This window comes from Denticeps clupeoides, chromosome 8 (assembly GCF_900700375.1).
Source record: "Denticeps clupeoides chromosome 8, fDenClu1.1, whole genome shotgun sequence".
Lineage (NCBI taxonomy): Eukaryota > Metazoa > Chordata > Actinopteri > Clupeiformes > Denticipitidae > Denticeps > Denticeps clupeoides.
This window is the reverse complement of record NC_041714.1, coordinates 6,718,926-6,745,538: the sequence shown is the minus strand read 5'-3', so window position 1 is coordinate 6,745,538 and position 26,613 is coordinate 6,718,926. Positions and strand designations below refer to the sequence as shown.

General features: G+C 42.6%; 2 protein-coding genes across 3 annotated transcripts; one reads left to right on the top strand and one right to left on the bottom strand.

Moving 5' to 3' along the window:
* The first annotated feature begins 974 nt into the window (after nucleotides 1–974).
* ppp2r5d (protein phosphatase 2, regulatory subunit B', delta) lies at nucleotides 975–24,685 on the top strand. 2 transcript variants are annotated; one of them, XM_028988839.1, is made up of 17 exons: nucleotides 975–1,100; nucleotides 2,027–2,110; nucleotides 5,483–5,660; nucleotides 13,156–13,355; nucleotides 17,387–17,497; nucleotides 17,591–17,683; nucleotides 18,462–18,592; nucleotides 18,679–18,738; nucleotides 18,840–18,948; nucleotides 19,500–19,553; nucleotides 19,710–19,880; nucleotides 20,123–20,250; nucleotides 20,704–20,805; nucleotides 20,933–21,005; nucleotides 21,202–21,249; nucleotides 21,332–21,448; nucleotides 22,464–24,685. In XM_028988839.1, the coding sequence occupies exons 1-17, from the start codon at nucleotides 1,074–1,076 to the stop codon at nucleotides 22,599–22,601; spliced, it is 1,824 nt and encodes a 607-aa protein (XP_028844672.1). In that variant the 5' UTR covers nucleotides 975–1,073; the 3' UTR covers nucleotides 22,602–24,685. The 2 variants fall into 2 exon arrangements, with proteins under 2 accessions (XP_028844672.1, XP_028844671.1); XM_028988838.1 differs by having other exon boundaries at nucleotides 2,027–2,137.
* mea1 (male-enhanced antigen 1) lies at nucleotides 24,569–26,613 on the bottom strand. Its single transcript, XM_028988840.1, has 4 exons — nucleotides 26,437–26,613; nucleotides 25,985–26,226; nucleotides 25,803–25,917; nucleotides 24,569–25,358 (listed from the first exon to the last, which is right to left on the bottom strand). The coding sequence occupies exons 2-4, from the start codon at nucleotides 26,198–26,200 to the stop codon at nucleotides 25,195–25,197; spliced, it is 495 nt and encodes a 164-aa protein (XP_028844673.1). The 5' UTR covers nucleotides 26,201–26,226; nucleotides 26,437–26,613; the 3' UTR covers nucleotides 24,569–25,194.

The following is a 26,613-nucleotide window of genomic DNA, read 5'->3' as shown; positions in this document are numbered from 1 at the left end:
AGATATCAATAGTGTATAGTGTGATCATATCACATCTAGTGTAGTGACGGGTATCAAATCATATATGATATCTGTATATTGTATGTTAGTTGCACTCTCCACAAAGGCCCAGGTTCAAACCCCACTTACTACCATTGTGTCCCTGAGCAAGACCCTGAGTTTCTCCAGGTGGACTGTCCCTGTCATTATTGATTGTAAATCGCTCTGGATTATAAATGCTATAAATTTCTTGAGTAATTTAAGTGGTTGGTTTAAATGTAGCCACATTGTCAGCCACTGTTTAGACTGAATAGTAACAGTAAGCCCTTCAATGCTGTATTTACACACTTAAACATGTAGTGAGTATAGTGAAATGCAGGCCTGAGGCTGCTGGTTTACATCATGGACAGGCACGGTGCCTCCAGCAGAAGGTGCTATTCCAATGAACTCGAGTTGACTCCTGGGAAATAAATCCTTGCTTCTTCACATGTTTGGTCCTCGTGAGTTGCATTCACACACATACTCCCAAAAGCATTGCCTGGGCAATTTGAGGATGTATTTCAGCTAGCCTTCAAGTGAACTTCACCATAGACTACATTCCAAATTCCTAAGTAGTCTATGAGTAACTGACAGACATCACTCAATTGCTGGCACACATATGCACCAGAGGACAGATGAGGGCTGTGTGACATCCGAACTCAGTGTTGAGTTCACTCTACTGGACCTTGGACACGCCGACAAAGGTGCGGCAGAATGGAGGCGATATAATTATAGTGATACTTCATGTCATGGCTTCATTCATAAACAACGGCCTTTCGACTGCTGCGAAGTGCCCAGGCGTCTCATGCGCCACCCTATCAGCATCCCACTCCTTTCGGACTGCGTGTAGTTGCGCGACGGCCCCTGTGAATTTCCGGGCCAATGGGAACAGGCGACAAGCCTGTTGCTGGGCAGAGTCACGCGTCACCGTCCAATGGAATTAATCGCGGCCTAGACGGGCGCAGGGAGCTGGAGGTAAGAGGAGTGCGAGCGCTCGAGTCCCGGGGAAGTCGGTCACGGAGTCACCGTGGACAAAAACGCCAGCATCTGCGAAAATGCCAAATAAAACAAAAAAAGAAAAGGTAACGTGCCGATTGCGTTTCTATTGCTACGCCTCGCCGCGCGTCCACTTGTTGCCGTGCAGTAGGTCATCGCGCGAGTCTGCACGGAATATTCTACACTCCGCGATCGGCAGATCCGTGATCGGGGGGGAAAGTAAGCCCGACAGCAGCCGTGTGAAGTGTTTTTCCGTAAGGCCTAAGCCAGCTTGGCCGTCAACGCGTCCAGAAAGCTCCGTTCTCGCCCATATCAGCCCTTGGCTAAGGTGCTGCCCAGATGTGCCGCGCTACCGCTGCGCCATGATCGCTTTTTTTTTTTTTTTTTAAATGTTCGTGAAAATTGCCCGGTGGCCGCGTATTATTAAGCGTCCTCCGTGACTGGTCAACTATTCACTTTTTAACCATTCATTTACTCCGACTAGCTTATCTGCTAACCTGCTTGGTTTAGCCAGGTTTCGCGGCTAGCTGCTTATCCTGTCAGTCCTGGGCGGGTCTGGGAGGTGAAAGGCTGCGGGTTTTTTATTCCAGCGTGTCACAGTCCGCTGGAGTTACGGGCGTTTTTCTGCCGAAGCGCCCGAAGGGCGGTACGAAGTGGTTCCCCAGAGCCCCGGCGCGTTAGCCAGGTGGGGGGCTAACGTGACGTTATATAAACGCATGGTTATCAGGAGGAGGGTCCCCCAAGTTCACTGCCACCCCCCCTCAAATAAGATAACCCGAGGCTGACTGTTCTTGATAAAGCTCCCGAGTTCGCGTTTTAAACGTGGCCCATCGTCGTGGCAGAGACCTGCCCGTGTCTCTCCTTTTGCGAATGAATGAACTGAACTCATTTCAGCTCCATGGCAGCCACAGAGCCTGTATACCTGGTCTGTCTGCGCAGTGCCAGGTGACCGGTGATGGGTCATGCATATTATGCAGCAAACGTTTTCCTTCTCTTTACTTGTTGTTTACAGGAGCCAAGCAAATCTGCGAAAAGCAGCTCGAAAACCAGTAATGTCAGCAGTGGCAAGGACAGTGGAACTGAAAACAGTGATGAGGTAATCCTTCAAAATCCTCATGCAAGTGTGAGTGTGTGTTTGTGTTTGCATGCATGTCATATGTCAGGCTGTAGAAATGGCCAATATCACACAGATTTGTAATCTAATTGCTTTTGGACGTACACAATTATTTTCTTTTCTGTGTCGTAAGGGTCTGGCTTCCGGTCCAGAATAAACGAATCATTTTAATAGATCGAGGTGATTTATCAGTAAACCTTTGAACTACACATGCCAGTACAATGTTTAACAGTTACCAAAGTGCCACTTAGGTGCCACTGAGCAAAGCACCGTCCCCACACACTGCTCCCGGGCACCTGTTGTGCCTGCCCACTGCTCACTAAGGGTGATTGTTAAAAGCAGAGGACACGTTTCATGCTGTGCTGCAGGGTTTCACAATGACAATCACTTCACTTTCACTTCACTTGAGGCCTCTTGCTTATTAGCCTTTGTTTTACACATCCTGTAGTGCATAGTAACCAGAGTGGATCTGCTCTGTTCTGAGTCGGGATGGAGGAATGCAGCTGAACGCTGGTGTGAAGTTGGAAACGGCCACTGACCGAGATATAGAGAACCTGTGACACCAGGAACCATTGTTGTGTTGTGTGCTTTCAGGATGTTCTGATTAAGAGAGTGCTATTGATGACAGGAAAGAGTGGTCATAGCGTCATGTTCCACTCAGAGGAGTCTATTGATTGCATCTATTTTGAGTGAGCGATGTTCATGCAACCACTGGCTGTTCGCACAGGAACAGGCCACATCATGCACCAGTTCACAACTTGCTCTCTTATTCTTCCTTGTTTTCAAGTATGTTCACAAATAAACTACAAATCTCATTTATTCACAGTCCCCTTACTTTTGACCTGGTGTATAAACAAAGAGTTTGTACACACAAATGATCCTAATTATACTACTATATCGAAAACCCTTCTTTGTTTCATATTTTGAGAAGAAATTATGAAAACACATGTCTTTAAGTGCCCTAATCAGTGTAAAACACACAAAAATATGTTATTCAAAAAATAATCACACAATAAAAATGTATTGTCATCTTAACACGTTTCATACCTAGTAATGTTGCTGGTGAATGTGGGGACGGGAAGTTCTCTAGTGCACATCGTGGCTACAGGGTCATGCTTTTCAAATACTCGTGAGTTCCATAGTCATTTTTTCAGTTTCACGTTTTTCCCCTGTTCACCCTCATTCCCTCTCCATTCAGATGCAGTTATTGCTGCCTACAGCAACTCCTGTAGTGCATTGCAGTTACAGTAGGTTTACATGACCTTATAGAAAATCAAATCATGGTTTTACGTGACGTGGTAAAACCATGACAAATCAAATTTTGATTTAACACTGACCACATAATGTGATTTGGTAGATGAACTATTCCTGCATGTACAAACTGGACTCAAAACTGGAATGGAATCTTCTATAGTTCCCTGTCCAGACTTCGCAAGCGGCCCTGTCTGCCTTTTTATGTAAGACCATGGCGATAAGGGGTAACATGCATCTCATTTGCAAAATAGTAAAGTGCACAGCATGTATTTTGCTGCTAGCTGAATTATTTGTTGTTTTGGTCTTTGACCAAATCACCACCCGTCATAGTAAAGTCAGATGTACGTCAGTCAGCAAAATAGATTTTCCTCCCATGCATGTGCACGATAGTCTAGCTTGACTCAAAACTGAAAACTGCATGGAAGCGGGTTGAGGAACTGCCATGATGTATCGCCACGGCACTGCAAATGGAAGAAAGTCCATTATGCATTGGTATTTATTTATTTTATTTTATTATTTTTGAGAGAGCAGTTCATGTATCAATCAAAGCAATTATCACATAGTTCTCTAATCTAGTTCCCCTACAGCATGGATTTAGCATATGATCTAATGTTATAATTTATTTGAAGTGTACTTGTTATTTATTTATGATATGGTGGTGAACATTGTGCAGATGTCACAATTTATTAGGTACCTAATAAATATGAATTCTGGACATCTTTATGAGAGCTATTTGGCCTATGAGAGCTAATGTCCTAGCTTGTCTGGACTTGCAAAGCTCAGAATCAGAACTCCGTGGGCGAGTGCTTTGAACACCAGGAGACATTGGCCATGCTTCTCACCACAGAGCGTTAATTAAAAAAGCAGCAAATTAAAGCAGCAAAAAAACAATGGTCCAACATATTATTTAAAATATCAAACCAATGTTGCTGCTTAGTACTACATCTTACTTTTATTAGCCCCCTCTAGATCAGTGACTGTTGATTTGGACTGTACTTATGGTATAAATTTTGCTCGCTACAAGAAATTTTTGCCTGCAGTTTTGGTAAGTTGACCTGAGGTTTTAGACATAATGGGGTGTGTATTGTTTGTTCACAGAACATGGTGATCCCAAAATTCTAGAGATCTGCGCAGATTTATTATTTGATTTATTTATTTTTCTCTCCGGTTCTCCCATGAATATCATTGTTGTCTTCTGTTATTGTTTAGTTATGAACATTGACCTTAGCTGGTTTTATGTCCTTCTGGGATCTTTTGTGACTTCCTGCATGAGTTGTTGCTGTGCAGGCTGTCCATTAGTGGGAAGATTTACCGCTCCTCCATGTGTTCTTCATTTGTTGTGACCCAACTGACACTGGATACAAGCGCTTCATCAGTGTTCGACTGGAGGATGGAGCATCATATATTGCTATGTTGATTATTGTCCCCACACCACTATAGCCAGTGCAGGGTTTTTCGCACATACTTGAATTGATTGGACCACTGACAGATACATGCAGTCTGCTGCTGTCAGTAATGTAAAGAATGGACGATGAAAACAAGCCATCGTTTCAACAGCACAATCCATATAGTTGCAGTGCTGAGAGTAGTGAAAGTGAAGTGATTGTCATTGTGATACACACCAGCACAGCACACGGTGCACACAGTGAAATGTGTCCTCTGCATTTAACCCATCACCCTTAGAGAGCAGTGGCCCAAGACAGGTGCCCAGGGAGCAGTGTGTGGGGACAGTGCTTTGCTCAGTGGCACCTAGGTGGGACCTTGGCGGATCAGGATTTGAAACGGCAACCTTCTGATTATGGGGGCGCTTCCTTAACCGCAAGGCCACCACTGCCCCATGCAATGCATTGAGAAACGTCTGTATGCATTTGCGTCGATTCAGTGTAAGGCTTTTTGGGTTAAATTGGAATGCATCATTAGAATTAGTTTTGTTGACTACTGGCAATTTAGAGAATTAGTTAGTTAATTAGTTTCTTTTCTCTCATTGTCAGATGGAGAATGCCTTTTAGGATGTTTGGAAAGATATCGTGGATTTTTGGGGTTGTATTCTGCAGGTGTATTTGAACTGAGCCACACTAACATGGCGATTTCGTGCGCTAGGCCCAGCAGCAGCAGACCGCCAGCAAACGTCCGAGCAACAGCGCCCCGCCCCCAACACAGCTCAACAAAATCAAGTACTCCGGTGGGCCGCAGATTGTCAAGAAGGAGCGCCGCCAGAGCTCGTCACGCTTCAACCTCAGCAAGAACCGCGAGCTGCAGAAGCTCCCCGCCCTCAAAGGTAAGAGTCCTCCTGCCCACTCACGTTTTCTGGTGCACTAAGTAACACACTATAATATTCTTTTTAGATCCGTTCTCTGTCCTTCTGTTCTTCCCATGGTGGGTTTGTCTGCTTCATGACCCACAACTTTTGTTTCTTATTCGTTTGAAGGAGGCATAACATTAGCATAGATCTTTTCATCTGAGAGCTTCAAAGCAGGTTTGTCTCTCATCACTGGAGCGCAGTGGTTACCAGGGAGATGAGGGTCAGCTGGTTGTCTGTGGAGCACAGGGAAGCACCATTACATAAGTCACGGTTCAGAGCTGCGGTGCTAGTTGGATCAGTCCTGTTTATTCTGGTGAACTTGCCTGATTATTATTATGTGTCGATTACTTTGGATGGGTTCTATGTGTGAGCACTTGCCACCACAGTTAACCTGGGACAATGAACCCAAAACACCTCCAAAAAACAAGGTCAAACTTGGCCATTTATTTCAACTACTGTGATTCAGAGAACATTGAAGCACATTGTGTTTGTTCTGCTTGTTGTAGTAAAGTAATATTTTAGTGCTGTTTGTATACCATTTAAAAGCTCCTGTAATTTAGTTTTCCACTGGCCTCACACCCCCCCCCCCCCCCTCTCTCTCTCTCTCTCTCTCTCTATCACACCCTCTCACCCTCACCTCATTTTGACTACAGTGGTGCTCAGCTGGTGAACTGGGAACAAACCCAGGACTGGTCTGGGTCTGCATGATAATGACAGTCACAGGTCACGCCCACTAATAAGAAATTCCAGCACTGAATCCATTACATCGTAATCTTTTAGATATCTGCCACTTTTGCACAGCCCCTTCTTTTTGTCCCTGTTTCAAAACACTGAAGGTTTTGCAGACATTTGATATACGGTTACCTCTCATTTTTTACTAATTTCAATGAAATTCAAAGCAAATTATTATCATAACCAAGACATTTAAAGTTCAGTTTATATATGTTATATTGAATAGTGCATCAGGCTTAATTCAAATATTCATATGCACCACATTTTAACTTAGTACTGGCTATCATATGTTAAACCTAACAGCACTCATGTAGCTTTCAGACCATTGACATTGTTGTCTCGTGCATCACACTATCTTGAAAGTAAAGTGAAAGTGATACACTGCAGCACAGCACACGGTGACACAACGGAATGTGTCATCTGCTTTTTTTAACCTATTCGAAACCGGCAACCTCCTGACGACTTATTTGCATATGTTGGTATTGCATAAACATTGTTTTATTGAAGTGTTGCACAGTTTTGACACCCATTATACATGCATCATGGAGAATCATCCTTTTGTTGAATTTCTGTGGAAGTCCATATCATTAGAGCTTTCATTTCTTCAGTGCTCTATAGTGCTGCACGATTAATCTAATCGCAATCGTAATTGCGATGTCAGTCTGTGCGATTACATGAACGCAAAAAGCTGCAATTTAAATGATTAGTAAATGGATTGGATCGGCAACATATCCGATCCATTCTCTCAAAGTTTGCGAGCTGACTAAAGTCTCACTTCAGTCGGATGTGACGTGTTTGGTCACATGACTTTCGATTCAGAGACATATGGTTAGACGCCGCATGATGCGCTGCATTTTACGTCATCGTCGCCGCCATATTGCGAGAGGCTCTGCTGTGGCGTGAAGCATATACATGTCTATGGAGAGAAGTGCATAAAAATGCCTCACTCTTGTGCTGCTTGGGGCTGTACAAACCGCTGTACGCTCCAAACCAGATCCCGGTGGATTACATTTCATAGGTAAAGCGGGACAATTGTTTTGAATATATTTGGCCATTATAAAATCCCGTTTTATAAGTCTTAACCTTAGCTAAGATAGGCTAAGCTAGCGAAGCTATGCATTCCTGTGCTCAAGTCAGCCTCCAAACAACGTTTTGGTTAAATGTAGGCATTAACTATTTAGACTGTTCTTAGCTGTTTAGTTAACTTTTCTCAAACTTTGAAGGTTTCCTAAAGAAATTCACCTCAGTTTGCAAATCTTAACCTTAGCTAAGCTAGCAAAGCTATGCATCCCTGAGTTCAAGTCAACCTCCAAACAACGTTTTGGTTAAACGTAAGAACTATAATACGGGATTTTATAATGGCCAAATATAATCAAACAGTTGTTTAGCCTTACCAGGGTTTGTCGTTCGACAGTAATGTAAAATAGTTTTTAGTGATTTATTTAATTTTGTGTAATATTGTATTTTGAAAGCATTTCAGGTTGTTATAAGTAGTTTGTATGTTTCACTTTGAAATTAAACATTTCACTATTAGTATGCGACTTTTCATTGATATACAAGCAAGTGTCCTCTATCATATCGCAATCGCATATCGCAATATTGATGTCAATAATCGCAATATGTCTTTTTCCCCAAATCGTGCCGCCCTAGCACTCTATGTGACCGGACTTTGGAGCTCTGCCATTTTCTCTTCTAAAGCTGCCTGATTACTCCGCCCACCGCTTGTTACATCATGGATTCCATCTTTGAGACCAGCAAAGTTTAGGACCTGGTGGTGTCGTTTTTTTTTTTTTTTTTTGGCCCGACACTGGTTCCAAAATTGGGAACCGGCATGGGAACCAGAGTGATCGAAAAGGGGTATCTCTCGCTTTTTGGCTGTCTCACTTGTCCTGGGGACAGGGTTCTAGTGTGCTCTCTTACTGGGAGCACATGACCGCTCTTGCTGGGTAATTGGATCAGCGGTGTGAGTGTCTGCTGGAAGTAGGACGGGCCCTCCTTGCCGCAGCTCAGCTCGCCCTGTACAGCGATTAGGGCGTGCTCCGATACACGCTTTCTAATAACCCCCACAAGCATGGGTAGTGGCAGTAATCTGGTAGTGAATGACTGGTGTCTGAGATCTGAAATGTCAGGGGGTGGGGTGGGTTGTTCAGTTTGTTTGTTTTTGACATTGGTATTTTCACTTGGTGATTTGTATGACTTGATTTCATAAATTCAGTATTTCATCAGTGCATTTTTCAACAGGGTCTGAAAATAATAGGCAGATAAATGCTTTAAATGAAGAAATTTAACTTAATTATTTTGTCTTATTGCAGTTACTGAATCCAATAATTACAGCAACACCAAAGTGTGTTTTAAACTGCGTTTTGCCTTAATCTTTATTGACCAAGGCGCATGCAAGGCAGCTCTATAATTCAGCCAAATATTCTGTGGCTCTGTAATTGCAGAGTTGCAGTGATTGAGAATAATTAACATTAGCCGAACATTAAAAATTCAAAGAATGAACTATTTTAAGAGCATGAAAATATCCCTTTTTCATTTGCTCTCAAGCATGCAACTCCCCCCTTCTCCGTGATAGTTATTATCCAACAGCCCCTGAAGCTCAGACTCCATAATGGCCAGTTTTGTCTACACATGATCCCAATCCATGGGTTCAGTCACATCTGCTTCCACTGGTGTTTTCAGGTTCAGATAATTTCAAGATTATTCACGGTTGTGAGTGTATCTGCCCGTCTTTAAAACATTGCACAAAAACTGAAACCAACAGTAGCTCAGGGGTACGTGATTTTTAACATTTACAGCATTTACCAGACACCCTTATCCAGAGTCACCTACAATCAGTAGTGACAGGGACATAAGTGCCTTGCTCAGGGACACAATGGTAGTAAGTGGGGTTTGAACCTGGGACTCTGTGTGTCTAATCCACTAGGCTACTACCACCCTATTTATTTTTAGATTATAATAGTAGTCTACAACTACAGCAGTTCGAATCTGATTTGGCTTTCTTGCAAGCCACACAAGCACATGGGAAATGCCAACCACCCTGCACTAATCTGAGTAAATCTTCGTTTTTCTGTCATTACGACCCGTCTGTAGGCCTGGTATTTTGTATGCTTCAACTCTGACTGTCGCTTGCACACTTCAACTTTTACAAAAAACCAAGGCAAAATTTGTACAGCCCCTTAAAAAGCAGAAAGCTTCATCATAAAGATCTAGAGGAATGAGTTATTGCCCTCTATGATCTGCCCCTCCAAAAACACATTGTTTGCCTTTTACTAAGGCTTTGCTATCTGTGTTTTATTTTGCCAGAATTTCTGAAGATAGGACCCCTCAAGGTCTTGTTTTCCGATGCTTGTCCCAAGTCATGTTTGTTTGGCTGTGCCTCTTCTCCCCTTCTCCCAAATGGCCAATCTTAAGAGATTCTAGCTAATAATCGTGTGACTGACTGACTTGTTCTTGTATCGCTAAACTCCCTTTTCCCAGGAACACTCATAGTACTGACAAAACTCCTGTTGTGCGCTGGTATTAAGACAACAGAATAACTTATTCTGATATCATCATGATAAACAACGATGGCATTAACTCTACTAATTATGGGCCATGGGCGAGTTTGTGGTCTCTTTCATGTTCCCTTTTTGTAACCTTGTATCCTCGTGTTTGATCTGTGTGTGTGTGTGCGTGCGTGTGTTTTCACATGCATAAAATGCATGAGTGCGTCACCCTGTGAGCCGCGCCGAACTTCAGTAGTTGCTCTTTGTCCTGTTGAAGCCAGCCTTGACAACTCCTCGTGTCTTTATTAATTTTCTCTTCTTTTTCCCCCCATCTTGTGGAAATAGTGTGGAGTCAGTAGTCTAACACTACGGTCACACACACACACACACACACTAATAGAGAGATTGGAAGCTTTGCACAGTCTGTTTTGTGTGTGTGTGTGTGTGTGTGTGTGTGTGTGTGTCCCAAATGCAGAACCTGCTCATTTTCTCATTCGCCACTGAAATGTAATATTATAAGAGCAGCGCTCTGACTGTATTACTGTCAGCCAGTATGATCAAATGAACTGCTGCTGTAGGGAACTGTGAAGGACCTCATAAACATGGTAGCAATCTGTCATGAAATACCATCTGATTCTTTAGCTAAATAATTTTGATTTGGCTAAATAATTTTTTGCAAATAATTGTGAATTCCATTTTTCATTTTATTGCAATCCTAATCATATGCAAATGGCATGCTTATTTGCATATCACGTGGATATGATATTGATTGTATTAGTATTAACAAAACAAACAGAAATAACAAGTTGGTACGGGGGCAGCTATTGGCTGAAAAGTATTTCAGCAGGACTATGCCAAACAAGATACTGCAGCTATTATAACAGCCGTACTTCATCACAGAATATGCCTGCAGTTCAGATCTTTCTCCTATAGAGAATATTTGGTGCATCATTAAACCAAAAAAATATGCTGTTTTATATGTCATATGATCAATTTAGATTTTTGTCTGGAACAACCCATCGTATGTCTGTGAGATGTTTTCGTACACCCTTCGTATTAAGGGGTCATGTGTTTATTTCTGTTTCTGCATCTTGCACATTGTGCCAGTCTTCAGTACGTCAGCTGAAAGTGAAAGAAAAGCGAGTGGTCAGCCGCAGTAAGCCCTGGAGGAAAATAATGAGCTATAAAGCAGCGGGGAGTGAGGTCATTCAGGGCTGTAGAGTACTGGTGTTGTTTACCATGATTATACCTGTAATCAGCTTACGTTCCTAGTGAAGTAGTGGCGGACAGAAGCAGTTGAGTGCCAACTCCATTTCCCATCATCCCTCCTGCCTCCTTGAAAGATAGGATTTACTCATTCTGCTACCATTCCGTGTCTACTTTGTTTCTTGTCTGTGTTCTTCATTTTAATTAGGTGGGAAATAGATTGGGGGTGCTTGTTGATGGCATCTAGGGACACATGTTCCATTCATTGATGGGCTGAAAAGTGTGACTTGAATAAGATCAGTGCTCTGTGGGACAATTGGCAGGTGTGTGTCAGTATGGGCCTGGCTCTCTGGATTCTGATGGATGTGGGCTGCTTTGGATTTAGGATTTGAATTTCTAATAATAGGATAGAGGGCATCATTTCTTCTCTAGTTCAGCAGCTGAACGGCCATCACTTCACAAACGTCCTCCTGCTGCGACTGTGTGTGTTCCAGTTCAGCCGGTCCTTGTTATTTTCCTGAGCTGCTATTTTCAACCACGTAGCTCGGAATATTGACCCGCCTTGGTCAGTATGTGCACTTATTGTTGTCCTGTGCTCCATCTTTACTGTATAGCTTTATGCTGCCTTTTGTCCCCTGTCCTAATACAATTCTCTAAAGTTAGTTTGTGTTACTGATGTCAATTGGCATTCTCGTACACCCACATTTATCAAAAATATCGACTAAGGCCTTTTGTTGTCGTGCCGTGGCTGCCGCTTCTCAAAAGCGGATCAGTTCCTCTGTCTCTGTCCTTGACCGGGAGGCACACTGCTTTGGGGCGAATGTCCCACGTTAAGCCATGTCGCTTTGTTACGCATTGTAAATCCCACACTCTCAGGATCAGACACCTCTCATCTGTAAAGGAGCTTATGTAATAACCAGATCCATCTGAACTGATATAGAGCTGTTTACAGACATATGCACACAGAAGCCTGATGGTGTGAACCTGATGTTCATTAAAAATAATTCTAGATGGTTCTAGAAATTGTTCTAGAAACACCGTAGCAATGTGGTGATGTTGTATCGTTACAGGGACATGAAACGACGATATTTTTGTATACAAATAGTGTACAAATTTTTTTCCAGTGAACTGTAGAATATATCGCATCGCGACCCGTGTATCGTTATGTATATCGTTTTGTGAGATCCTTGCTAGTACACAACCCTAGACAGTGTAGGTCTTACAAAGAGCAACATTCTGCTACTGTAATGTCACAGTTGTAAACTGGAGTGCAGTATAAATACTAAGTACAATGTGTAAAAACTAGTAAAAATACTCGTAAACACTCGACTGTTGTAGTGTCTTCTGCACAGGCAGCACAGCAACAGCAAACATCTGACTGATTGACTAAACCCAACTAATGTGCTTTGTCCTACATACAATGCAAAAAGACAGCTTGTGTTGCCGGCAGAGTAAAGCTAGAGAAGAGCATGACTTGGATAAAACCCCCAAAGCTGGTCTCTAAAAAGGTTACACAAAGTCAGTTGTGTGGTGATTGCTTGGTTATGACCATGATGGTAAATGAACCCACGTAGAGGCAGCGCTCGCTTCCCCAAGTGCAGTAATGTTGGCTTGTGAGGGAACAACAAACTTGCCTAATCATGTTTGGAGAAGAATGTAATACAAGATTGTAAAATTGTAAAAAAAAAAAAATAGTGTTGGTGGGCAGTGGTGGCCTAGCAGGTAAGGAGGCGAACCGCCAAGGTGCCACTGAGGTCCCCTTAAGCAAAGCAAGGCAATGGGTTAAAAGCAGAGGAATCAAATGTAATGGTTCCATATTAAAATACATTGTCCCGGAATCGGTACATATCACATTGACTAGTGCTGTGGAGATGAAATTCCCTAATATTTGTTTAGCCTTTTAACAATACGGAGGGCACGGCATGATGACCCAGACCTGCTTGTTGGACATGTCTGATTTGTTGACAGCAAGTGAATTCCTGTTCTCATGACATTCTCTTGTTTATTGAAATTAATTCATTTAAAAACTTTTTTTCCCCCCCCAGATGCCCCTCCGATTGATCGTGAGGAGTTGTTCATTCAGAAGCTCCGGCAATGCTGCGTCCTGTTCGACTTCGTCACAGACCCCTTGAGTGATCTCAAGTACAAGGAAGTAAAGCGTGCCGGCCTGAACGAGATGGTGGAATACATCACTCACAACCGCGATGTGGTGACAGAGTCCATCTACCCTGAGGCTGTTATTATGGTGAGGGGACACACACACCCACACACACCCACACACACCCAGGAACCATTAGTTACTAATCATGAGTTAAACAAATGTGTTGTTCCACAGTGATGCATGAATAAATGGTAATATATTTTTGGATATGCCACTTCCTGAGAGTCTCAGCTGGAGTGAGATGTATAGTAACCTCACCTCTGAAATACCTGACAGAAAGCATGATGAAGCTTTTAGTGTTTTTTTGGGGGCTCCTTTGCACTGGTACAGTACAGTATAAGTGCAGTATTTCCAAAGAAATACTATGTGCTTTGCTTGCTACTGGCTAGGGCTGAATGGTTGATTGCATTTTAACCGGAATCATGATTTGAATAAATGCTATTTGAAAATCACTTAATGCCAGGGTTATTGTGGGAAGACATGCTGCGGGGTGCTGGACAGTCAGTGAGTGAGAGACTGGAGTGTTGGTGACACTCTGGGGCGTTGGGGATGCAGGCAGAAGAGATACAGCTGCAGCGATGGTGTTGGCTCACTGTGGTGGTGATTGTGTCAAATGGTGTGTGCGTGCAGCCAAATGGGCAAAGCAGGGGTAGACAGGGCCGCTTCTGAGTACGTGGGGAGAGTGACGTCAGATAGAATCCGTTCCTCCTGTCGAAGGAGGTGTGCAGCAGAGCAAAGTTCAGGCAAAGTTCACAGTTAATCACATTGCATTAACCTCCCTGTGTGATAGACAATCATTCTCACCAATCAGATGTGTTCCAAGTTAAAGCCACACCCACTTAAAAGCAAGCAAGTTTGCTACCGATATGAACTTTGCTACAGTTCATATTTCAATGTACGGTGTTCTGCTACAGTTTTTAATACACATATTATAGTGAATACTGAACAGACTTAGCAAAAAAAGGATAATCAAATTGCAATATCTGTCAAATAAATTGCAATTAAATAGTTTTGTTCAGCCCTACTACTGGTTTCATACTAAAAATGCAAAATTGCATACATAATTACATACAAAATTAAAATTGTTTTAATTTTTTTTTTTTTTTTATCATAAGTGACAAAAAAAAACAGACAACAAACCCACAATCACTATGTTGTAACACTTAAGTGGAAAATGTACAAAGGGGTGGCAATTATCATAAACTTATGTCTATGGGGTTTCTTTCTAATTATTGTTGTATTCAATTTAAGTTCCCTTAACCACGTTTTTAAAAGGGGACACATTCCGCCTTCTTATTTTGTATTTCAAGACTGGATTATTGTTATGGTCAATAATGGTCAATGAATGATAATGAATAGTTAATAACGCTGTTTCAGGGTTCAGCGAAAATTTGAAGTTAAACACATCAAAGTAGCATTTAAATGTAGAACACCAAAACTCCCTAAATTTAGGGATTAGCTACAAATTGTTACTTTATAGACTCAAGGATAATCTACAGCCATTCCATCTGCTGCGTTTCTCCCCAGGTTTTTCCACCCACACATTCTGCTTTCTTTTCCACTTTATTGGAAGGGAAGTGTGTTCAAAGGTCATTTCGTCGTCTTATCTCAGCCATCTGCTGACCTACCATTATATATCTATAACCTACCACAAGCATCCTGAAATCGAATTAATGTGTTGCAGAAGTGACATCTTTTGTGCGACTGAATTGGACTGAATTGGAGACACAGGAAACAGAACTACTGCATAATAATAACACGATTAAATGAAGGGAAGTGTTTTAGTCAATGAAAATAAAGACATTTTAGTATAGTTTTTAATTTGCAAACCCCATTTAGTCTTTTTTTTTTTTTGTCAACAATATTACATTATATATTTTGTTATAGTTATCATCACATTACCAGCATTTACATCTCATCTTGCTTTAGTCACTTATTAAAGGTTCGCTGATATCTAGTCAAAACAATTTTTTGACAAAAACAACACTAGGCACGATCTGATGTATCTTGGAGTTTACACGAGTTCTGAACTTGATTCCAAATTCTCTGAGCGTTAGCCACTAAATCATTTGTCAATCTCACAGCAGCTTTAAGAAGGAGGTCTGGGAGAGAGGTGCATGGGGTTAGGCCTATTTCAATTGCAAGCAATAGCAGGTATGAGGTGCTCCATTTGATATCCAATTTCCCAACATATGAGAGCTCTCACATTGGCAGCCAAATAAGTTTTGCTAATACTAAACACATTAGTATAGATTTGTTTTGTATCAGTTTTTTTTTTTTTTTGACCATGTATGACCAAAAAAAATGTCCCGTATAGTCATGGTCCTGTAAAACCATAAAATGTGAGCTGTATATTGTGAGCTGTGGCCATATCTTTTGAGCTGTCCTGCTGTCATCTACGTTATGCGTGTCTCAGTAATGATGTCTGACCAGACCTCTCCGCCTCCCACCAAGCTGCCAGCAGAAGCCCAAGATAATTATTTATTGCCGGAGGATAGGTCACCTCACCAGCCCCTTCTCGCTCTCCTGGCCATGTCTCTGTCTGCACTGCAGTGACTGGTGGGAGCTAAACTGTCGCTCCATGGGTGCATACATTTATCCTGGGAGTGATGGGTAATTAGGCATCACAATTCAAGCAGCACACACCTGCTCTTCCTCTCCACCTGATGGGGGACCGCAGTAAACACACAGCTTTTGTACTGTGCCATTTTTGCTTTTTGTATATACACACATTCACTGTGTGTGTGTGTATTGTAAATTCCGAATATAGGCTGCACTTACTGATTTTTAAAAGAAAAGGAAGCCACACTTGTCTATAGGCCACAAGTGTCCATGTTGAAACATGACATTAACAAATAAAAAAAAAAAAATTATTAAATTATTGCCGGTAATATCCATAACTACATAAAAAGCACAAATTCTTTTTTCAGAACAGTGCTTTTTAACATCACTAAAATAGTCTTCCTCAGTATCGCCATCGTCCACCTGTGCTCTCGAACTCACATTGCTTCTTCATCAGCTTTTAACTTGAAAGTTGATTATATGCATTTCTTGTGTGTTTTTCATGATTAGGGTCTGTGCACGAAGCACAAAATTGCTGATCTGAAGAATTAAGTGTGAGTGAGTTTGCCAAAACTGTATCATTGGTTCAGTAATTTAATTGGTCTGACATGACGAGGTTCAGTGTGTTGGCGGCAGGAAGTTAGTTTGCCTATAAAAATCCATAAATCAGATGCATCGTTGTAAAAGCCACAGTTCTCAAAGCACGTGAAAAAAGTAGCGGCTTATATGCCGTAAATTGCGGTAATTGCTGTTGTGTGTCCTGGTCATGCTGCGGCCGTCATTGCCTGTCGTCTCTCTCCTTACCCCAGTGTCTGCCAACCAGGGCTCTTATGAAGTCAGAGACCCGTGCATTATGGCTCGTGTTTTGTGAAGAGGACAAAGAGAGCCTTGTGATGGCACAGAATTTATATGCGTTTTCATGTCTCTTTTTTTTTTTTTTTTTCCCCCCTTACCCTATCCCTCTCTTTTTCGTAGTTCATTATGAAACATTTTATTCAAAATGTAGTGAATGGATTATAAATGAAACTATAAATAGTGATAGTGTCTTCTGTATTTTTTTGTGAAATGCCTTGGAGCAGCCATTACTATAACCTGCCTTTTTATTTTAAAAAATATATTGCCCACAGATTGTTTGCATTCTAACCTGACCGGTCTATACAGAGTGGGTGATCCCATGTTGAGTAGTCTGCACTGAAGTTCTGAAATTGGTCTTATAAGACAAATCAAGACTGTATTCAGGATTTACTGGAATAGACAGATCAGACTGCTTAATCTGCCCACTCAAGCCTTTTACATTCATTACATACATTACAAATACCATCAGTACTTAATAAATATGATTCATTAATAATTTCACCACTGTTAGATTCAGTGCAGGGATTCTGATCAGCTCCTGGATCTTTTTAACAGCGTTTTTACCACGTACCCACACAGCTCTGTTTTTTTTCCCCCAACTACGCCTCACGAGAGAGACTGGGCTAGACACGCAGGGTTTGTCCTATAACATGAAGAAATCTTTGTCTGGTTTGTGCTGAATTGTGTGCTCTGATCAGTTTTCAGTGAACCTCTTCCGGACCTTGCCCCCGTCCTCCAACCCCACAGGGGCCGAGTTTGACCCTGAAGAGGATGAGCCAACACTAGAGGCAGCCTGGCCTCACTTACAGGTATCTGTGCGGTTCCCTGTGTGTTTTTATCATTTACAATTGTTTTTTTTTTTTCTGCCACGTTAATCATCTTTGTTCTACTTTCTCCTGCAGCTGGTGTACGAGTTTTTCTTACGGTTCTTGGAGTCTCCTGATTTCCAGCCTAATATTGCCAAAAAGTACATTGACCAAAAGTTTGTTTTGTCTGTAAGTAAACAAACTTATTTTTGAGGTGCCTGTTTGTAGGGAAAACAGAATTATATATGCCAATCAGCAATAAGAATATGACCGTATCTTTTTAGAGTAGAACCTGGCAGTGGGTGGGATGTATTAGGCATGCAAGTGAACATTTTCTCCTTCCAGTTGATTGATTGGAAGCAGGAAAAAATGTGGCGATCTGAGTTGCTTTGACAGGGATCAGATTGCAATGGCTAGATAGCGAGGTAGCATCTCCACATCTCTTGAGGCTTGTTTCTGGTTTTCAGTGGTCTGGATCTAGCAAAAGTGGTCATAGGAAGGAAACTGGTAAACCAGCAACAGGGTCACAGGCAGACAGGGCTTACTGATGCTCGTATGGAGTGCAAACTGTCTCGTGTTGTCTGATCCAGTAGATTGCAGTTCAGCAGATGAATGTTCCCTGCCACACTGCAAACACGACTAGTTTGAGACTTGTGCTGGAATGCAACTCTGATCCATGTAGGCACCAGCTCATGACTGCTCAGTGCCAAATACCACAGCACATCTTCAGAGGTCTAATGGAGTCCAGGTCTCAATACTATTAAAAGCTAATTATATAACATTATTGTATGCAATGGTTGAAGTCTTAATTGTTAGTAGCATGACAGGGAAATTCACTTGTTGATGTAATTACTTATCAGTGTAGTCATTAATTTAAAAAAAAAAATGAACTGGAATTTATGCACATAAAACAATATTTTTGAAATAATGTGACTTATTTTGGGCCTTTTTTTTTATTTATTTAAAGCTCCTGGAGCTTTTTGACAGTGAAGACCCAAGGGAGCGGGACTTCCTAAAGACTATCCTTCATAGGATCTATGGCAAATTCCTGGGCCTCAGGGCCTACGTCCGCCGCCAGATTAATAACATATTCTACAGGTGAGAGCCCAGATTCTCACAGTCCTGAAGCAGGAGCTGGAGACGCGTCTCTGTCAAGGCTGATTTGTTCTTTTAATTTTTTTCAGATTTATATACGAAACTGAGCATCACAACGGCATTGCTGAGCTGTTAGAAATCCTAGGGAGGTGAGAGTGTGTGTGTGAGTGTGTGTGATCACAGATAAATAAATATTTTTAAGTTTTTAAATACAAATTGTCTTTCCTCCGCCTCTCTTTGGTCTCTGCAGCATAATTAACGGGTTTGCCCTACCACTGAAGGAGGAGCACAAAATGTTCCTGATCAGAGTACTGCTGCCTCTGCACAAAGTCAAGTCTCTGAGCGTTTATCATCCACAGGTGCTGCTACAATGTGAATTTCAGCTATGGGGGCCTGAGGGGTGTTCCACAAAAACAGGATTTCTCAGTTAGCTCAATTAACTTAAGCTTGAAGTCAGGATTAACCAACAGGATGGCTTCTGTCTTAAGGTAACCCAGCTATCTGGTGTTTTGCCTCTGGTGTCTTTGCTTCAAAGCATCATAACAAATACATTGGTTTAAAAAGAAATGCAGCGATTACTGCTTCAGTATTTCATTATTTCTCTTATTTGTTCAACGATGAAATATATACAATAGAATATACAGCCACCAACTAAAGATTATAATATGATAAAATGAGATCATCCTTTATTAAGTGGGAAATATACAGCCTTCTAAACGAACGCTTTCATTTAAGTCCTGTTCACAGCAGTGGTTGATTGAAGGTGTATTGGTGTTGGAATGGCTGCTATAAAATTGAAAAGCATTTTTAAAGTGGTTTCTTTGTACCTCGGAGTGGTTTGATATATGGCTACATGAATGATGAAGAACATCTGGATCATTGTCCTTTTTCCTTCTTCTTCTCTCTGCAGCTGGCCTACTGTGTGGTGCAGTTCTTGGAAAAAGACAGCAGCCTCACTGAGCCAGTCAGTAATATAATAAACTTCCTTACTGTTGTCCATTGTACAGTGTCTGAATATGCCTGGAGCTTCAGTTTGTTCCTTGTGCGGAAGGACTTGAGTATTTGAAGGTGTGTATGGTGCATAAAACAAGCCCTTGTGACCTTTAACTTATTCCATCAGGTGATTATGGGTTTACTGAAGTTTTGGCCCAAGACCCACAGCCCTAAAGAGGTGATGTTCCTCAACGAGTTAGAAGAGATCCTAGATGTCATTGAGCCAACGGAGTTTGTCAAAGTCATGGAGCCTCTCTTCAGACAGCTGGCCAAGTGTGTGTCCAGCCCCCACTTCCAGGTACAATCTGTTGCACATTGGTTACTCATGGGGTCTTCTGGTTCATTGGCAGGTGTGTTACCCACTAGGCCTCTACACACACTCTTGTTAGTGGGAAGAATGGTGTGAAAACATTGGACAGAGTTTTTCAGTGGGGTGTCAGTGTCAAAGGGGCAGAGTTGCTTTTCTGGAAGCAAATGCAGCTATTTCTACATGGAGAGGGGGTTTGCCTGCTTGACTGTGTGCGTTTCTGCTGTGTGTAGGTGGCTGAGAGAGCGCTGTACTACTGGAACAATGAGTACATCATGAGTCTGATCAGTGACAATGCTGCCAAGATCCTGCCAATCATGTTCCCAGCGCTCTACAAGAACTCCAAGAGCCACTGGAACAAGTGCGTCTCTCACCGTGCTCCTGTCTACACACACAAAAACACAATCGCCCTCTTTTCACATTTCTCTCTCGGATCAGTGTTTGTCCTGAAGACAGGACAGAAAAATGTTCTGTGCGTGAAGCTGTGTTGATCTTTGCATGACTTCTGTCTACCTTATAATATCCATCAACATATACACAGGTCAGCCATGACAGTAGTAAAGTGCTAGGAAAGAAAAAACAGTGTCTGATCCAATAGAAACGCTACTGCAGTGCAAATTGAGTAAGAAGTGGTGTTAGGGCACACTGCTGTTGTGTAGGGTCCTGCACAGCTGCGGACTGGTCAGTTGACAACAAATACATGCAAATATCTGTGAACCGTTCGAGAGAATCCAATATAATGGCCCTTGAAATGACAGAATACAGTTTACAGTAAATTTAGGTAAACTGCTCTGTCCCACTCTCCCCCCCTCAGAACAATCCATGGTCTGATCTACAACGCTCTCAAACTCTTCATGGAGATGAACCAGAAACTGTTTGATGACTGCACTCAGCAGTATAAGGCTGAGAAACAGAAGTGAGTGACCGTTGGCTGGACGGATGTGCAGCGGGGTGATCAGGGACTGCTGTGAAATTGAGCAGTATTGCATTACAATGTTCATTTTAATGCAGGAGTTAATGTAAGCATTTGATGCACCACTCAGGGAGAAGTACAAACTGAAAGAAAGAGAAGAAATCTGGCATAAAATCGAGGAGCTGGCAAAGCAGAACCCTCAGGTACTTTCATTTTCTTTTCCAGTCGATCACTCTCACTTAATTATTAATCATTGCCGATGCTCTTGTTCCCGAATATCAGAATTAACACACTTCATCTCTTGTGATGCTGATGTGGGGGGGCGCTAAACCAGAATAAAATTATTGTGTGTGTGAGACATGGAGAACACTCATCTCTCACTCTGTTGTCTTTCTGTAGAGTACAAAGGTTTACCCTTCACTTCAACCCAGACACCCGCAGGACGAGGTCAGTCTCTCTCTCTCTCACCGCTCTCTGGACTGCTTTGTGATGTACTTGGGTTTACAGTTCTCATGTGGTGTCTGCGCAGTACATGCTGTATAATGAGCTCTCCGGGGGGTTGCCGCTGTACTCCATGGAGACTGAGACCCCTACTGCTGAGGACATCCAGTTACTGAAAAAGACGGTGGAGTCTGAGGCTGCACAGGTAACACCTTCCCCCATGAACACTAGAAGAACACCATTATTTTTGTCAGCACATACTTTATATATATATATATATATATATATATATATGTGTGTGTGTGTGTGTGTGTGGTGTGTGTGTGTGTGTGTGTGTGTGTGTGTGTATATATATATATATATATATATATATATATATATATACACACATACACACACACATATATATATATATATTGTTTTTTTTGTAACTCCCACTTAGTTTTGAATCATTTTGAATCTGTTTAACTAACTGTGAATCTGGAGGGTGAGCTTTTTACTGCCCTCTATGGACAAAATATGTTCAACTCACAACACATTCTCATAATATATTTTAAAACCGAATTAGCTGCCAACAGATTGACACAAAATATTTTTTTCAAACTGTACTTTATGTTAGTGCACATGTAATTAAAAATAATTATATGTGCACTTTATTACAAATACTGTATCAAAAGAATTTCATTTTGAATAATTCATAGAAAAAAGATCAAATACTCACACAACACTGACTTGTGGTTGTATCATACAGGGAATTCATTTTTTCACACCCACAAGCAAGGACGAGAGCTTCCAAAAATATAAGGCCTTAAATAACGTAAAAAATTAGTTTAAAGGCATTTAAAATAGTGCCCACCCAATAAATAAAAATTAAACAAGTTTTCACTTCTGCGCGCATGTCAGTATCCAACCTGTACCACGCAGGCGCGGAACCAATCAGGCAAGTGGTACTGATGGGGTACTGACTGGACGCATGGAAATGACCAGGGGTGGATATTAGTTTATGGTTTCTTGTTCAACTATATACATATATAAATAGGAATTTTATGCCATGTTGCCCAGCCCTAACAGGAACCTGCAGGAACTGGACTGGGACTAGAACTTTTTCTTCAAAATGGAAATGCATGGCAAAAGATTGGAAACAGCCAAACATTCCAGAAGTTTGTTCAACCAAAAACAGAAACTCAAGCTGATGAGTTTTCATATTTGTGTGTCTGCAGGGAATGAAGGACATGAAGAAGGACAAGGTGTTGATGCGACGAAAGTCAGAGCTGCCTCAGGACGTGTACACTATCAAAGCCCTGGAGGCACACAAGCGAGCAGAGGAGTATCTGACGGCCAATCAGGAGGCTCTCTGACCACACCTTCCCCGCCCTCCTTGCGTCTCATCCCAGCGTCGCCTGCTGTAAACCCCTGCTCCTCCTCGCCAGTCCCAGTTCTTCCTCTTCCACCCCTTCCCTTCTGGAGAGCCCCGTTTAAACTGCAGGGGCAACTACATCACATTCATACACATCCACTCACACACACATGCACACAGTCCTTTAGAACCTCACTAGAAACTGGAGTGACCATTTGGTAAGACAAACAGTGGAACAGTAATGTTTTATTACACTTCTTAGTTGTATGAATATATATATTTTTTTTGTTCTTTTCCTGCCCTGTCTGTTGTGTCCCAACCACAAACTTCTCTGGCTGCGCTGCATAGGCACACTTTCTCCTCCTTTCTGTTGAAATGAAGGATACTCTAAAGATCCACTGGTTCATGGATCATGATGCCTTTCTGTCCGATAGCCTCCACGTGCAGCGGAGCCTCTTCTGAATGTTAAAAGAATGATGGGACTCTCTCGCTCTCTCTTTCTCTGTGAATGTAGTGTTCCTCTCCACCTCCATACCAGCTTTCTCTCCGTCAGACAGCCCGTCTCCCTAGAGCACTGTGGCACGAATGGGGTATTCAGTTGAACACTACACATCACAGATCCACTTTCTGTGAATGACGTGATGTTTAGCTGCCCACATCCTTTAGATCCTGCCTTCTGTGCTCGTAGGTTGTTGAAATAATGGTAGCTAAGGGCAAGGAGTGAGCATTGTTGCTGACACCAGTGATAACAGAAGAATAAAAATTGTCATGCATTACATTGTGCATGGTTTGGTTTCCTCAGCTTTGTGTTGGTTGACCTTAACAACAACAACAATGTAAAGGGGGCGGCTTGTCTGGGATTTTCATATCATGAACTGTGACCTTTAGATTACAGAAACATGGCCTTAGATCTAGCAGGGCCACGATCTGGTGACCACTGGTGTTGCAGTTTTTATTATTTCATCTCCCTTCTCTTTAAAACCCTATTTTAAAAAAGAAAGACGGGATCTTGACTGGACCATGCAACCTGGCATGGCCTTTTTTCTTTTTTTAATTTTTTCACGTTCCAATTGAAATCACCCCAGCTTCTTAAATCATTCCCCCTCCCACACCCTCTGGCCTTTGTTTTGTGTGTTACATCTTTCTTTCTTAAATGTTATTTCAAGAATCTCTGCACTTGAGGAAAGGGTCTGCTGTTAAAACGCAGGAAAACTCGTTCACCTCAATAAAAAAAGGAAAAAAATACAAATTTTTTTAGTCATAGTTTGTGGCTCAATTTTTGTAAGCGTCTAAGCAATATTCTTAGGGTTGGGTCGGAGATCACATGCACTTGTGTGATGTGAAAAAAGCGCTATACAATCCTCCTAATGGGAATATTAAAGTCTATCTATTAATAAACATTATGAAGTAAGTTATTCAATGAACTATCGAGGCACATTGTATGGGAGAGAAGCGCCTGTGGTTATTGTTGCAATATTTATGTACTGTATATCTTGATGTGCATTGCTTAGGGTTGCATCCCCTCTCCACCACACACTATTCTCCACACCTCCTTCAGTTATACATGTTGCTTTGCTTTTTTTTTTTTTTTTCTTTGTACTAAAATCATTAAGAAAAAAAAAAAGTCCTCCTTGGATGTGAGGTTTAGTTTGATTAATGCAGATTTAGGAAGTGTGTTTTTGATGTGTACGGGTGTAAAGACTACTTCAGGCCATATGAAAGAGGAGCGCTGTGACCTCCTCTGTTGCTGATTGAATGTGTTTTGCTAGACAACCTTAGTGTTCCTATTCGCATGGCGTCAGGTGAAATGGTCTCGCCGTCCCAGGACCGTATCAGGGTCCATCCAACGTGCAGAGGGGAATTATTAGAAATGAGGGTCTCTCCACACCCACCCCACTCTTCCTCCCTCCCTCTGTATCCCACCCCACCCACCTCTGTTCTGACACTAATCTTAAGATGCTTACCAGGTCACATGTACATATGTTGTACTTTAATTACGTAGAGCATTACATAGTATGAAAATCATATTTTGTACAGATGTTCATGTGTGTACAGAACCAAAATAAAAGTCAAAATCAAAAATGACACTAGACATGACAGTGCATTTGATTCTCATAGCTTGGGGGCAGGGGGGACATCTTAATAAAATAATCAGCGCTGGACTGAAATCAAAGCCAGACTCTAAATTGTTCATTCATGAATCAATAATCTGCATGTAGAGCTCTATTAAAGCATGATCAACTTCCGTTATATAATGGTCAAAAGACGAAGAGGAGCTTCCTTGGTCCACTTACCATTTTAAAAAACTTCAAATGAAATTAGGTTTAGCAAAACAGCGCAGCTCCTCGGCTTTTTTTACCAAATCATTTGCTCAAATCAAATGCTCAATATGCATTTGCACAAAGACGATGTCGTTTCACTCTTGTTGTGCATCTTACGATGCTGCGGTTAACTGGACTGAAGAAGGAAGGACAGACACCGGGGATGAAATATGCAGAGGACCGCTCGCTCCCTGCACCAAATTTACATTTCAAATTAGATTTAGTGGTGAATTATTTGTTATAAAAGTCACTGTAACGTAGTTGGCACAGGATTCACTTGCGCTCCAACCGATGGCTGCCGGAACCCTGCCAGGACTGCAGCGTCTGCTGCACCATGGCCTTCCACTGGTCATCCGAGATGTCCTGCGCCCAAGCAGGGACGCCCAGCGTGGGCAGGTTCACAGACGCCATGGTCCTCTTCACCAGCTCCACATGATCTGCGAGGCGGAGGAACAACATACTCTACAGTCATCTTCCTTCGGCTTCTCCCATCATGGTTGTCCGCAAAAATGAGCAGATTCAGGAGGTCATTTTACGCCGGACACCTTTCCCGACGCATTTACCGTATGCATCAACAGCGGCTGGGTTTTGCAGGAGTGTTTTTCACACCGTCTTAGGGGAACTGTCTACTTCACGTTACGCATTCATGTGTCAATGACTTTTCCAGAACTTTATATGTTTATTTTGTATTCCAAATTTTTCAAGGTCTGGAAAATTCTCTTGTCAAATTCCACGGCGGTTCCAGGTTTTTAATGGACGCAGGAATCCTGGTTTTGGTAACGTGACAGAACCATCTAAATAAATTCATCATGACGGAGTTGAAGTGCCAGTGATTTTTACCCTTACTGCCAAATCCAAGAAATCCCCGAGAAGCTGATTACCTGCATCCATGGGGATGGAGGCCTGACTCCTCCAAGCGGCAGCTCCGTCCGCGTCCTCCTCCTCCTCCTCATCACTGTCCGGGGGAGGCGGCTGGGGCAGGAACAGGCCCATCGCCTGCAGAAACGAGTCGATTAGCGCCGGCACGACCTCGCCGAACGAAGCGGCCTCTGTACCCCTGTACCTCTATCCGATCCTGCACCCCCTGGACCTGCTCCTCCGGCTGCTCTGCGGAGGCCGCGTTCGGCCCCTCCGGGTCCTGGTTCAGCGGCTGGTAATAGTATCCGCCGTTGTCGTCCTCGTCCTCCGCGTCCTCGCCGCTCCACGCCTCGGCCGCGGCGCCGTGTCCCAGCTCCTCCTCGGGGTTCGGCAGGATTCGCTCGGGACCCATAACTTCCATGCAGCGCTGGGCGCGACCAGTCCGTCCTGTTTTAAAGAGCGGCCTTTACAAGCAGCAGGGACGGGGACAGTCCCCCTGGAGACACTCGGGGTTAAGGGACACGGTGGTAGTAAAAGGGGTTCGAACCCCGGGGAGCGTGTTACCCGCTAGGCTACAACAAATTCCGACCAGGTCGGCGCCTCAGCTGCCTGCGTTGGTCGTTTGTCAAGTTGGAAAATAAAAGCGCGACATTTTACCTGATGGACGGCGAACTTGAGCTGGAATCCCAGCAGGAAACCCGCCAGTGTTTACTTCCTGCGGGGAAGTGACGCTCTTGATCCCTATGAATCTATTCGTGCGAATAATAATCTAATAACATGTCGAGAAATGTACGAGCACACGAAAACATAAGGAGTAAACTTCATGTAAATATG

Coding starts and splice junctions, on each gene's coding strand:
- ppp2r5d (XM_028988838.1), top strand. CDS start 1,074: ATGCCAAATAAAACAAAAAAAGAAAAG. Junction 17,684..18,461: donor ACCAAAAGTTTGTTTTGTCT/GTAAGTAAACAA, acceptor ATTTATTTAAAG/CTCCTGGAGCTTTTTGACAG. Junction 20,806..20,932: donor TATAAGGCTGAGAAACAGAA/GTGAGTGACCGT, acceptor TGCACCACTCAG/GGAGAAGTACAAACTGAAAG.
- mea1 (XM_028988840.1), bottom strand. CDS start 26,200: ATGGAAGTTATGGGTCCCGAGCGAATCCTGCCGAACCCCGAGGAGGAG. Junction 25,918..25,984: donor GGGTGCAGGATCGGATAGAG/GTACAGGGGTAC, acceptor TCGTTTCTGCAG/GCGATGGGCCTGTTCCTGCC. Junction 25,359..25,802: donor CTCCATCCCCATGGATGCAG/GTAATCAGCTTC, acceptor TCCGCCTCGCAG/ATCATGTGGAGCTGGTGAAG.